The 14235-nt window shown below is 50.8% G+C and overlaps 2 protein-coding genes across 8 annotated transcripts in view; one reads left to right on the forward strand and one right to left on the reverse strand.

The window, feature by feature from the left end:
- PPFIA4 (PTPRF interacting protein alpha 4) overlaps positions 1-14235 on the reverse strand; it is a 92532-nt gene that overhangs the window by 23387 nt on the left and 54910 nt on the right. The window lies entirely within an intron of this gene.
- MYOG (myogenin) lies at positions 10865-13043 on the forward strand. Its single transcript, XM_045877003.3, has 3 exons — positions 10865-11472; positions 12241-12322; positions 12922-13043. The coding sequence occupies exons 1-3, from the start codon at positions 10927-10929 to the stop codon at positions 13041-13043; spliced, it is 750 nt and encodes a 249-aa protein (XP_045732959.1). The 5' UTR covers positions 10865-10926.

Here is a 14235-nt window from a genome sequence, read left to right on the forward strand (position 1 = left end):
CTCTGGGGGCCACCCTGCCCTTGGTAGGAATCTGTCTACATGGCTCCCTCAACAGGGACCCTCCCTGCAACATCCTCACCTCCTGGGGGCTCCCCTGGGCCTGCCACATTCACGTCCCCGTCCTGAGAACAGAGAGGCAAGCAAAGAGGGACATTCAGAGCCTGAGGACACAGACACAGTCCCTGTCTAATGGTAGAGACACATTTTGTGCCCTCGGGGAGCCCCTGGCTCATTAGGGAAGATGCGGCCCCTCTCCCCAGAGGGCTCCCAGGATGATAGAGTGATAGAAAAAAACACCACTGCTGCTCTCAGGGAGCTCCCAGTCTGATGGAGGAGACAAGGACCGAAGGCAGGCTCAGTAATAACAACAGACCTAAATTAACTGAGTAGACACTAAGTGCCAAGCACTTTATAAATATGAACCCATTTAATCTACACAACAATTCCATGAGACAGGTCCTATTTTTATCCTTATTAAAAGAATTCAAAAGTAGAGGCACAGAGAGGTCAAGTCACTTGTATAAGGTCGCAAAGCTCAAAAGTGACAATGCCAGGATTACAAGCCAGGCAGTCTGGCTCAAGGTCTCCTAAGTAAAAGACCAAGAAAAAGCAAGCCACTGAGCAGTGCTGGACAGTCTGGGGATACTCTGATCACCATGGATTCCAGGCGACTGGCGACAGTGGGTCTGGTCTGAGAAGGCTGTCCGAGGAGCATAGTGTCTCAGGTCTTGCTTGGAACTGAGTGCCCGGGGATAAAGTTCTAGAAAGGCCTGAAGCAGAGAGCAGGCCCACTGAGATCAGGATGGGGGCACCAGGATGGGGGCACCAGGAGGGGGGCAGTAGAATAGGACCCCTGGAAGAGGAAGACCAGGAGCACTTGGAAAGAGTTTGGGTGGAGCACCTGCAAAAGGCCGGTGAGGTTGCCATGGAGAGAGCTGGCTGGGGGCAGGGGAGCCGAATTTGGGTGAGCAAGAGCACAAGGGAACATGCAATGTGAAACTTTCCACACGGAAGGTTCTTGAGCACCAAGCCTGGGGGTGAGACCGGGGATGGGGAGCTGAGAGGAGGCAAGCAACCTGTCAACAGCGCAGCCACGCACCCCCACCCCAGGCCCAAGAGGGCTCTCCCAGCACAGCGCTATTTGGGGTGTCCATCTCAAATGCTCTAATGAGTTGACTATTGAACAACATAACTGATTGTGAGCTGGGCTTTGGCATGAGAAGGATCTGAGTTTCTGGTCCTGGCTTTATAATTTACCAGCTGCCCACCCTCTCTGGGCTCCAGATCCTCATCTGCAAAATGGTGATAATAGTAATTATTTTGTGGGGATTATTGTGAGGATTACCTAGCACTTAGCACAGGGCATGACAGAAAGGGATCAGTAAGTAATGACCCATGGGTTATTTAAAAGTTTAATTTCCAAATATCTGGGGGGATTTTCTAGAAATTTCTGTTACTGGCTTCCAATTTAATTCAAGTGCGGTCAGAGCACATGCTCTTTACTATGGTATTTTTAAATCTACTGAGACTTTCAGTGGCCCAGCATATGATCTACCTTGGTCAGTGTTCCATGTGCCACTTGTTACTAACAGCAGTTAGCAAATCAATGGAATGAGTGAAGTCTTCTATTTCCATATTAATTTTACCTACTCGTTCTGTGAATTACTGAAAAGGGATCTTTGAAATCTCTAACGAGGGTGCTTGAGTGGTTCAGTCAGTTAACCATCCAACTCTTGATTTCGGCTCAGGTCTTGATCTCAGGGCTATAAGTTTGAGCCCCATGTTGGGCTCCACGCTGGGCAGGGGGCGTACTTAAAAAATAAAAATTTTTCAAAAATGAAATTTCTAACTAAAATTTTGGATTTATCTAGTTTTCCTTTGCAGTTTTATCATTTTTTGCTTCATCTATTTTGAAGGTCTATTATTAGGTGCACAGACATTCAAAAATTAATATGTCTTATTGATGAATTGACCCCTTTATCATGTACTGTCTCTCTTTATCCCTGGTAATATTTCTTGTTCTGAAATCTAGTTTTTCCGGATATAAATACACCACTCCACACTTCTTTTTCTTTTTTTTAAGATTTTTTATTTTAAGTAATCTTTATACCTTAACATGGGGCTCAAACTCACAACCCCGAGATCAAGAGTCACACGATCCACCGACTAAGACAACCAGGCACCCCAACACTTCTTGATTAGTGTTTGCATGGTATGTATTTTTCCATCGTTTTACTCTCAACCTATCTGTCTTTACATGTTAAGTTAATTTCTTGTAGACAGCCTGTAGTTGGATATTGCTTTTTATCCAGTTGTACTATTTACATTTAATGCAGTTATAGATATAGTTGGGGGTAAATCTACCATCTTGCAAATTGTTTTCAATTTGTCCCATCTGCTCTCTGTTCCTCTTTGTCTCTTTTCCTGTCTTCTTCTAGATTAACAGAATATTTTTTTTAATATTCCCATTTAACTCTAGTATTGGCTTATTAGCTGTAGGTCTACATTTTATTTTTTAGAAGTTCCTCTAGTGTTAACAATATGCATCTTTAACTTCTCACACTCTACCCTCAAATAATACTATACTTCTTCACATATAATGTAGAAACCTTATAACAGTATAATTCTATTTCCCACCTCCCATTCTCTGTGCTATTGATCTCATGCATTCTATTCTTATATTATATACCCTACAGCACAAGGTTACTATTTTTGCCTTAAATAGGCAACTATTTTTTAAAGAAATTTTTAAATTTCTTGGGGGTGGAGTTTAATTCTTTTCATATGACCCACATGCTTAGCACTTCTGATGCTCTTCACTCCTTTCTGCAGATTCAAGTTTCCATCTTGTATCATTTTCCTTCTGCCTAAAGAACTCCCTTTAACATTTATTATAGTAACTACCTCCTGGTGATAAATTCTGCCAGCTATTCTCTGTCTGAAAAAGTCTTTACTTCACTTTCATTCTTGAAAGATATTTGTATTGGATATGGAAGGCTTTTCATTTAGCACTTTAAAGATGCTGTTCTATTGTCTTCTGACCTTCATAGTATCTGATGATAAATCAATATTGATTCTCCTATATATAGTGGGCCTCTTTTTCCTGACTGCTTTTTAATTTTTTTTTTTAAAGATTTTATTTATTCATGAGAGACACAGAGAGAGAGAGAGAGGCAGAGGCAGAGGGAGAAGCAGGCTCCCCAAGGAGCAGGGAGCCTGATGCGGGACTCGATCCCAGGACCCCGGGATCATGACCTGAGCTGAAGGCAGATGCCTAACCATCTGAGCCACCCAGGTGCCCTTCCTGACTGCTTTTAAAATTTTCTCTTTACCGGGCGCCTGGGTGGCTCAGTTGGTTGAGCGATTGCCTTTGGCTCAGGTCATGATCCTGGAGTCCCGGGATCAAGTCCCACATCGGGCTCCCTGCTCGGCAGGGAGTCTGCTTCTCCCTCTGATCCTCCCCCATCTCATGCTCTCTCTCTCTGTCTCATTCTCTCTCTCAAATAAATAAATAAAAATCTTTAAAAAAAAATTTTCTCTTTACCACCAGTTTTTGGAAATTTGATTATGATGTGCCATGGTGCGGTTTTCTTTGTGTTTATCCTTTTGGGGATAAATGATTTAGATTTATGAGTTTATAGTTTTCATCAAATTTGGAAAATTTAGAGCCATTATTTCTTCCAACATTTTTCTGCCCCTTTCTGGTACTTCAATTACCTGTATGTTAGTCTCCTTGATATTGTCCCATGGGTCAGTGAAACTTTTTTTATATATTATTTTTCTCTGTGTTTCATTTTGGATATTTCTATTGCTTTGTATTCAGATTCAGTGAACTTTTTTCTGCAACATCTAATCTGCTATTAATATATAATGTACTGAATGTCTGTGGTCTCCCCAATATTCATATGTTGAAGCCCTTGCCCCCAGTGTGATGGTATTTGGAGACAGGGCTTTGTAGAGGTAATTAGGTCATCAAGGTGAGAGCCTTGTCTGATGGGATTAGCAACTCTTCCAAGAAGAAATACCAGAGAGCTTGATCTCTCTCTATATATACACACGTGCACTGAAGAAAGGCCATGTGACTACACAGCAAGAAGGCAGCCTTTTGTAAACCAGGAAGAGAGCTCTCACCAGAACCCAACCATGTTGGCACCCTGATCTCAAACTTCCAGCCTCTAGAACTGTGAGAAATAAATTTCTGCTTTCCATTCTGTCTATGGTATTTTGTTAGTCAACAAAAGCAGACTAATCTATAATCCTATCCAGTGAAACTGTAATTCCTTTTTGTATCTTCTAATTCTCTCTTCATTATGTTCATGTTTTTCTTTAAATCCTTAAACATACTGAGCATATTTATACTAGCTCTTTTTTTTTAAAGATTTTATTTATTTATTTGAGAGAGAGAGAATGAGAGAGAGCACATGAGAGGGGGGAGGGTCAGAAGGAGAAGCAGACTCCCTGCTGAGCAGGGAGCCCGATGCGGGACTCGATCCAGGGACTCCAGGATCATGACCTGAGCCAAAGGCAGTCGCTTAACCAACTGAGCCACCCAGGTGCCCTATATTAGCTCTTTTAATGGCCCTACCTGCTAATTCTATCCTCCCTATCATTTCTTTAAAAAAAGAAAAAAGATCGATTTACTTATTTGAGAGAGAGAGAGAGCACACATATGCACACAGGGGGAGGGGCAGAGGGAGAGAATCTTCAAGCAGGCTCCCTGCTGAGCGAGGAGCCCAACGCGAGGGCTCCAGCCCACGACTCTGAGATCACGACCTGAGCCAAAATCAAGAGTCAGACACTCCACTGACTGAGCCACCCAGGTGCCCCTCTATCTTCCCTATCATTTCTGAATCCATTTCAATTGACTGATTTTTCTCTGTGGGTCACATTGAAATAAAATCTTTACAGAAGACAAGAGTAATGGGATTAATTGCACAGGGAGAGTTCCCAAGTTCCTACAGTTAACAGGTGGCAAAACTACCTGCTGTTGCCAGGGAAGACATTATTCATCACCCACATCTTAACGATAGAAAAATGAAGCCCAGAGCAAGGAAGAGACTTGCTTCAAACCACACAGATTGGGGCTTGGCAGAAGAGATCTTATCCCCCACACCCAGCCACCTGACTTTCTATCGCAGAAGGCTCCCTTTGTATCAGTCTAGAGCCTGGGCCACTCCTGTAGAAACGGAGAAAAAGCTGGATGTCTGAGTTCCACAGAGGGGAATGCAGGGAGGGTCTGCCAGCACATTCTGGGAAGGGGTGGCTGTTGGGAGAGGTATTGGGGAGGAGAAGACAGAGCCAGGAGAAAAGCAAAGGCATCTCCACCCAGGCAGCAGCTGCTCCCAAATATGTCACAACTTGTCAAAGAGGCAGAAATAGAAGCTGTCCATGGAGTGGAAGGGGGTGGGGCAGCTTCTGAACCCACAGGGAGGGCAGAAGGCTTCTGAATCCACAGAGAAGGCAGAAGGGGGGGGTTGGTTACTAGAAAGGAAGGGGGATAGGTGGGGGGCTAAGTCTGAGGGCAAGTATGACAAATATATGCCAGCCAGTTCTAGGGAGACTGAAATGAGTCCGGAGAACCATCTGGTTGCTTTTCAGTGAGACTGAGTATGGGAGCAGAAGTGGAGATGGGAAAAGGACAAAAAATCCAAGGAAACCTACCCTCTCTGATCCTACAAGTCCATTCTCTAGGGCCAGGCCCAGTTCAAACAACTCTCCAAACAGTCCTACTCTGACCCTATGAGCACTTCCTCCAGACCCACATGCTGAGTCAGAAAAAGAATGTTACCTCTCAAAGGATTATTTGGATCATTCAGATCATTCAGATCAGCATCTTGATTTACAAATGGGGAAACTGGGAACCAGAGAGGAGAAATGACAGCATTGTGCCCTGACCCTTACGCAGGGTTTCTTCTTCCACTTGCCCTTAACTTCCTCACAGTCTTTGTCTTAATCCAGAGCTGAAGGCCCAGCTCACATAGGAACATGGAATACTCATAAGAAATCCTCACTCATTTTTCCAAAGGCCCTCAGGTTCACACGGTCACACACTCTGCTGAAACCTGGTCTGGTTATTTTTAAACCTAGTTCTGTGCTTTGTGTCCAACAATCACCACCCCCATGACCCCCACTCCCTGGGGACCCATTCCCTTCCGCCTCCAGGCCCATACCTTCCCCCACCCCAAGGCCAGAGATTCTTGATGAATGAGCCTGGCTCTCAGCTCCAGATTCCAGGCAGGGACGGATTTCCCAGTGGTTATCTGATGCTCAGTCCTCAATGGAAACAATGTGTGGCCTCCGGAGGCCTGGGGCCCCCCTGCTCCTCACCTCTCAGTTGGGGCTCCCATCTGCCTCTAGACCTCTCCTCCTGTCTCAAACCCCCAGGCTTCCCTCGGTCTCCCCAGTCCAGTGTCTCTCACCCCCTTTTCCTGTCTTCAAGTCTCCTGGACTCTCCCTTCGAAGCCTAGAGCACCTCCAGTTCCCTCACTGTCTCCCACCTGGAAGGCACGTACTCACGTGAAGCATGTTCCTCACTGTCAGCCTCAGGGAGGGAAAGGAGACAGCTGGATTCAGCCCCAAGGCCTAAAATCAGGCAGTCCAAGAGCCAAAACCCTTCACACTTTTGATACTGGTGCTCTGTGTACCCTTGGGCAAGTCACATCCCGCCTCTGGGCCTCAGTTTCCCAGTGTGTAGAAGAAAGAAGGTGGACTAGCTAATCCTTAGGCTACCTCCTAGCTCTGACATTCTATGATTCTGTGATGGGTTCTCACCCTGCTGTGAGGTTACTGCTCCCCAAATAATCAAGCTGATTTGTATGCCACATTCATGCATCTAGGTCCTAGAAATGTACACACATTCCTGCCACCCAACCCCCACCTAATTCTCATCCATAACACCCAGAGACCCAGACTAAGAAAACAAAAAGTGGGGCCTGTTTGGAGAAGCCAGAAGCCCCCACCCTTTCCAGACTCTTCTCCTTTTTGCTTCTCTATTGCCAGGCACTTGAGACTCCAGAATGGGAAACTCGCTTTGATGTTGGCCAAGCAACATGGCAGCCCAGGTCAGCCCACCTGTGAGGTCAGCAGGGACTGGAAGTCAGAGAATAGGGCTGGGTGTGTAGCAGAGGGGGAAGGAAGGACCCGAGAGGCAGGTGAAGGGGATTTCTGGGCATTTTGAAACCCAACTACTACCATGCAAATGAGATCAGCACAGCATGCAAATAGACAGAATTGAGTTGAGACAGACAGGGTGGGGGCACAAACAGCTTGGCCCTGGAGCCCCAGCCAGGGATAAGGGCTTCCTCTGGAAGGAGCAGGACGGCTGGAGGAGGCTACAGTTGGGGCAGGGGGCCCTGTGTGCCCAAGCCAGCAGGGGTGGGGATTAAGGCCCGACGCCCTGCTGTCAGGTTAGAGCTGATGGATCACCACTGGTGGCCGAGCACAAAGGCTGTTCTGTGCTTGGCACCAATGTGTTCCCATCCATCAGAGGGCAGCCTGCATGGGGTGGACGAGTGTGCAGGGGAGGAAGGCCAAGCCCCTAGATGCGGCTGCTCCACAGCGCAGCTATGAAAGAGGAACAAGGTGGGTAGAGGACCAATCCCCCCATCAGGGTTCTGAGGTCAGAGATGCCTGGGCCACTCTATCTTCTCAGTCCTAGGATGGTCTGTGCCCCACAGCTAGGCCCTGGCATGGTCCTCAGGCCACTTACATGGACAGACATTCACAAACACATCTACAGACAGGGCTTCATTGAAACCCAGACACAGAAGATCACCCTAACCTTCCAGCTCTGCCCTCACCCTTGGTTAGAGACGAACATCACACACACAAGGCCAAACTCACACCTCCACCAGAGAGTAGGCACTGAGCCTATTTCCTGCTCTCACCCAGGTCCGGCCCCAGCCCCGGGGACTGACGCAGAGTGGGCCCCTAGGAAAATGGGTTCAGCCAAGGAAGGGGCATAGTTAGTAAATTCTTTCTCTGGATTATAGCATGGCACTTTTTACCAGCTAACACTGCCTACCTTCGTTAGATAACTTTGTGTACTCCTCTTCCTTACTCAACGGTGACTATGCTGCAGGCAGAAAGACCACCTCTTATTCACATCGGTGACCCCAACACCTAGCACAAGGTGTGCAATACATGTTTCTTGATTGAAAGAGTGAGTGAATAAATAGATACACACCTGGGGTAGGGCCAGGTTTTCCCTCCCCCACTCCTGCTCTTCTGGTCCCCTGGAGGCGGTGACAGCCAGGGCAATAGCCTGGGATACAGGCCAGGAGTGGAGAGGACAAAGCAAGGAAAGGGACCGATATTTATCGGATGTTTCCATGTGCCAGGTGCTCTTTCATTACTACAACGACCATGGTCCTCTCGCACACACGCGCACGCACGCCCTCTGCCAGCTGAAACACGCTCGCTCTCCTGGCGGAATCCATCCTCCCGCCTCTGAGTGGGTTGCTCGAACCTTCAGCACCTCACTCCTGGATCACTGCTATGGTTTTCTATGGCCTCAGCTTTCGAGTCCGCCCATGTCCAGCTGGGCCTCCTCCCATCTTTACAGACTTGTCGAATCGCCTCCTTACTGGAAGCCCGAGAGCTGTGCAAACCCTCTGCCCAGAGCCACCTTCCCCTCCTCTCTTCTCATCTAAATCCCACCTGTTCTCCAGGAGCCAGCCCAGCACTCTCCTCCTCCTCAAGCCTTCCACGGAGACCAGACTTTGGTGATTTTGACTTTCTATAAACTCCCGAAATGCTGGGTTGATGAGCCCACTCATTTGCAATCGATCACGGCCCCCATGTTTCCTGCTGAATTAAAATAGCTCTCTCTTACATTACAGTTTAACATTCACATTTCGGCGTCCATGCTCGCCAACTAGATAGTAAGATCCTGGAAATCAGAACAAGCCCAGCTTTCCTGCTTCCATTTTTAGAGGATGTGAACACCTGTTTAGGGGCAAGACAGATTGTATCCCAAAAGGACCAAACGATGCAATTTTTCGGTTTCCATAGTAACTTCCACATCACTTCTTTCCTCAGGGCTCATAGGACTAGGGTGTAAACCGAGGCAAGGTTTTTCTTTTCTCTTTGCTTGGCGGGATGTGTGTTAGAAATAGCACTTCTTCTTCAGCCCAGCTGGTCAAAGCAGGGTCAAAGCAGGGTTGAGAATCCAGAGCCCCCCTGCTGCCACACTGGGAAGGCCAAGAACCCAATGAAGACCTCACTGCTTCCCTCAACATGCTTGGGTTTTTTTTATTGCCCAGCTGCGACCCCTCCTCATCTCTGGTCCCGACCCCAAACAGACACCAGCCCTTTCCTGGCTCCTCACCATAAATCATGAGCGGCAAGAAAGCCGGCTCCTTCAAGCTCCATATGGGTCTCACCACCCCTGAGAAGTCCTCTCTGAGTCCCCAGCACCATTCCTCCTCCTCTTATTGCCACCGGTTGGAACTTACAACATCAATCTCAAATGTCAAGTGGAGGAGGGATCAGACTTAATCCACAGGACCCTAGAGAAAAAACGGGCCCAAAGGATTTGGGGGGAGCACATCACAGTCCAAAATCCAGAAGGCCTCCCTGTGGCCAGGGCTGCACATCAGTGAAACGAGCTGCCCTGTGAGGTCAGCAACAGCTGGACAGTGGCCACCCGTGAAGGGGATTCAGGCATCATGGGTTGGCGGGAACTAGGTGACCACTGGGGTCTACTAATGGTCAGGTCCTTGAGGGCAGAGACCCTGCCTGGGGCATCCCTGTAACTCTTCAGCCCTACGGCTGAGCTTGTTCACTGCTGGTCTCTCAGGCCAGGCCACAGTCTTGGGAGCATTGGTCCTCTCAGACCCCAAACCCTCTGCTGAGAGGTGACCACGGACTGAGAAGCCTGAAGATGTAGTTGTCCTTCCTCCCACCGACATTTGAGACCTACATGCTACGTGTAAAACTGATGGCTTAGACGAGAAGATGCAGAACCACCACACCAGGTGATCAAGGAGAGGCGAGATTCAAAGTGAGTCTGGAGGGCTCTGCTTTCTCTCCCTCCCACCCCACCCACAGTAAGCAGCCAGGAGAAGCTGGGTGCCCAGATGGGACAGTAAACAGAGTTGAAGAGGCAACACAGAAGGACGGATAAATGATCCAGAGGGAGAGAGGGAGGAGACAGAGGATTTAATAGATCCTGACCTTGCTCCTGCGGGGAAGGTGGCGAGGGGTAGCCTGTAAGTCCTCATTCTTGCTCTGCCCCTGACCAGCTTTGTCAAAGGGAAAACTTCTGACCCCTGCCAAAAGGACCAAAAAATTCTTCTTGCCTCAATTTCCCCCGTTACAGGAGACCTATGAGACCTAAGATGTCCAGGCTGCTTTGGAAACCCAGAAGTCCAGGTTCCTTCTCACCCTGGACATTGAGCCCCCAAACACGCCCCGAATTTGAAGTGGTCTCATGCTTCTGATGGATGGATGCTGGTTAAGTGCTGTCAGGAGGCAGGGGGATGGACACATTGACTTCTTCAGTCCCCTTCCAGCCTGAACCCTGCCCTTCCTTGTTCCCTCCCCTCAGCTCCCCCCCCCCCCACACACTTCTTTGGGACTAGCAAGGGGAAAGCAGGCAGGCCGCCTGGCTAGGAGTAATTGAAAGGAGCAGATGAGAGGAGAATGTGTGTCCTCCCCCACCTCCCCTGCCCCACGGGGGCTGCTGAGAAATGAAAACTAATCAAATTACACCGACGGCCTCCCTCCCCGTGCACAGGAGCCAGCCCAGGCTGGGGCAGGCAGGCTGGGGGGTGTGGGGGGGGTGGGGGCTGGGGGGAGAGGGAAGGGAATCACATCTAATCCACTGTAAACGTCTTGATGTGCAGCAACAGCTTAGGGGGGGCTCAGGTTTCTGCGGCATTGGCTATATTTATCTCTGGTTCCATGCCAGCAGGGAGGGTTTAAATGGCACCCAGCAGTTGGCGTGAGGGGCTGCAGGAGCTTGGGGGCCAGTGGCAGGAACAAGGCTTTTCCGACCCCATGGAGCTCTATGAGACATCCCCCTACTTCTACCAGGAACCCCACTTCTATGACGGGGAGAACTACCTGCCCGTCCACCTCCAGGCCTTCGAGCCGCCAGGCTACGAGCGGACTGAGCTCAGCCTGAGCCCCGAGGCCCGAGGGCCCCTCGAGGACAAGGGGCTGGGGACCCCCGAGCACTGCCTGGGCCAGTGCCTGCCGTGGGCGTGCAAGGTGTGTAAGAGGAAGTCAGTGTCAGTGGACCGGCGGCGTGCGGCCACACTGAGGGAGAAGCGCAGGCTCAAGAAGGTGAATGAGGCCTTCGAGGCCCTGAAGAGGAGCACCCTGCTCAACCCCAACCAGCGGCTGCCCAAGGTGGAGATCCTGCGCAGCGCCATCCAGTACATCGAGCGCCTGCAGGCCCTGCTCAGCTCCCTCAACCAGGAAGAGCGGGACCTCCGCTACCGAGGCGGGGGCGGGCCCCAGCCAGGGGTAAGTGGCTGTCCCACCCAGGTGCCCCAGGGGGAGGGGCACAGGAGGCACCTAGACGGCCTGGGGACCCGAGCATGGGGCTCAGTCAGAGAGTTGGAGTAGGTGGCAGGTGGGATCTTACAGGGGCCACAGGACCCCCTCCTTTGTCAGAGCTGGGCTGTCCGGTTGACCTCCGGTGTCCCTTTGTCCTTTCAGGCCAAGCTAAAGGCAGTGGGGAGAAGCAAATGTGGAGGGGGGTGGCAGAGGATCGAAGGAGGGATCCAAGAGCAAGTCCAGAGTCAGCCTGGGTGGGAGTGAGAATTAATCCCAGCGCCTGGGGATGGGGCCTGAAAGTGGCCAAGTGCCGCTTTGTACCCCCCGCCCCACACCATCCTGTGTAGGTGGCTGAGCAGAGAGAACACCTACCCAGTGTCTCTCCCAGAGCCCCAGCCAGCCTGCACCTGCTTCCTTCACCCTTATCCTCCACCCTTATCCTAGGGTCAGGAAAACCAGGGACCCCTTGATCCTGGGTGTCCTGCCAGGACAGACTCACCACCCAGGATGGAGGACAGGAAAGGCCTGGAAGCAGGGGCTCCGGTGGCCAGGCGGGGGCATGAAAGTTGCTGATTGTGAAGATCCTGAGGCTGGGGGTGCCCTGGGCTGGAGGGCTGCAGCTTATGTGCCACCCTCCAACCCCACAATGGGGGCTTTTGCTCATTGGAACTGGACAGAGAGACACCACCAAAAATGGCCTGTGCTCTGACCTTGGGCCTTCACCCTGTCTTGCAGGTGCCCAGTGAATGCAGCTCCCACAGCGCCTCCTGCAGTCCAGAGTGGGGCAGCACACTGGAGTTTGGCCCCAACACAGGGGGTAAGTGAGACCCTCACCCTCAGAACTTTGGCTCAACCCCATCAGCCTGTCTCTGGGCCCAGTTGCCTCCTTTTACCTTACTTCTGCTCCAGCCCTCTTCCTTTGGTCTCTCCGGGGAACTGCTGAGCCCGGGGCCCCAAATGGTGGGCCACAAGGCCCTGTGCCTCCTCGAGACCTTGACCAGCTAAGGAGCAGTCTAGGCCTCCTACAGCTCCCCAGCCCGTGCCTGGGGCCTGACCTTCTCCCTGGAGAGGAGAATGTCTCTGCCCCAGGGGTCCCTGGGAATTGCTGAGTCAGTGCAGCGTGACTGGGCCAGCAAAGGGCAGTTCCAGTCTCCAGGATATGCCGTCCTGGCTCCACCTCGGAGTAGTTGCTTTCAAATTCTAACCCAACTAGGGGAGTTCAGAGAGGAGGCACGCGCGTTCATTGTACACACGCATGGCACTGGGAAAGGCATGGGCTGGGGAGTAGGATTCTTGAGTTGTGTTCACCTATCTGTCCGGGAAAACCTGTGTCAGCCCCAAAGAGCTCACTCCCTGTCCTGGGTCTTGAAAACCCCTTCGCCACCCAGGTAACATCCTCCCCCCTTCTCCTTACAGATCACCTGCTCACGGCTGACCCTACGGATGCTCACAACCTGCACTCTCTCACCTCCATTGTGGACAGCATCACCGTGGAAGATGTCTCTGTGGCCTTTCCCGATGAAACCATACCTAACTGAGACCGTCTGCCAGGCCGGGTGTCCGTGGGACCCCCACGCTGGCCACAGACGCCACCACCTCGGCAGCATGGGCTTCCTAAGCCAGGCTGTCCTGATGCCGGAAAGCCAGCCCTGGGGCTGCCAAATGCCAGACTAGCCCCTTCCTCCTCCATATAAGGGTAACTCGCCACCCAGAGAGGGAATGGATGCTCTCATTTAGCTGACTCCTTACAGCAAGGAGCATCCTGTTTCCAGGGAGATAAAGCAGGGGACCAGAGTGCCCCTCGCGTGGGCCCCGTCAAGGGGGCAAACTCAGGAGCTTCCCTTTGTTCATAATGCAGCCAATTCCACCCCCTCAAGAGAAACAGCCTGAGAGCTGAAGACCGTGTCCTAAGCAGGACGGGCTGTGTACATGTCCTGTTCTTGTCTCTTCCCGATGCCAGTGGCTGGGCTGGGCCTGCTCTGAATCGAGGGAGAAGAAAGGGAGAGGAACAATCCTCTGTTCCCAAGTCCCTGGGGGGCCAAGCTTTTGCAGTGAATCCTGGGAACCTTCCAGTGGTTTTATGTTTTGTGTTGTTTGTAAAGCTGCCATCTGACCAAGGTCTCCTGTGCACAAGTTGCCAGGGACAGGCAGGGAGGGGGGCAGGGGCTCTCGGGGTGATTTCTTTTCTTAACTAAGCATTGTGTGGTTTTGACATTGTTTTGTAATTTTTTTTTTTTTTGCTAACTTATTTGGATTTCTTTTTTAAAAAATGAATAAAGACTGGGTGCTAGAAGAGCGTCTGTGATGATGTGGAGGGAGGGGGTGGCCACCGCTCCTGCCCCCCCCCTCGGTGGTGCAAACAACCCCCTCAGGTGCCTCCTAAGGACTGGACCTGGTAGGGTTCCAAAAGCAGCTCCCAAAGACAGCTGAGCAGCTATCTTGCTGGTGGTCACCATGTGCTGGGAGCCCTGCTCTTTTTACCACCATGAAGGAAGCTGGGTGTGGTCCACCGGCTGGGTGAAGACCAGATCCACAAACACCCCGAGATCCAGAGGAAAGCCTGGCCAGCATTCTGTGGCACGCTTCCTTACTCATGGACACTGCAACAGTCTATGTGCTCCGTCTTAAATCCCAAGAGGTCCAGTCCCTTCCAACTAATGAACATGCTCTCTGGCCAGCACTCATCCCACCACCAGCAGGCGGGGTTATAGAGTGGGAATTTGTGGGTTT

The sequence above is a fragment of the Mirounga angustirostris genome, unplaced genomic scaffold (genome assembly GCF_029215605.1).
Source record: "Mirounga angustirostris isolate CCGP_5_RB_7025 unplaced genomic scaffold, mMirAng1.0.hap1 SCAF_6, whole genome shotgun sequence".
NCBI lineage: Eukaryota > Metazoa > Chordata > Mammalia > Carnivora > Phocidae > Mirounga > Mirounga angustirostris.

What these genes read in the sequence shown, in the direction of transcription:
- MYOG (XM_045877003.3), top strand. Translation starts at nt 10,927, where the DNA reads ATGGCACCCAGCAGTTGGCGTGAGGGGCTGCAGGAGCTTGGGGGCCAG. An exon ending in GGGGCGGGCCCCAGCCAGGG is followed by an intron (nt 11,473 to 12,240) that starts GTAAGTGGCTGT and finishes CCTGTCTTGCAG; the next exon opens with GTGCCCAGTGAATGCAGCTC. An exon ending in GTTTGGCCCCAACACAGGGG is followed by an intron (nt 12,323 to 12,921) that starts GTAAGTGAGACC and finishes TTCTCCTTACAG; the next exon opens with ATCACCTGCTCACGGCTGAC.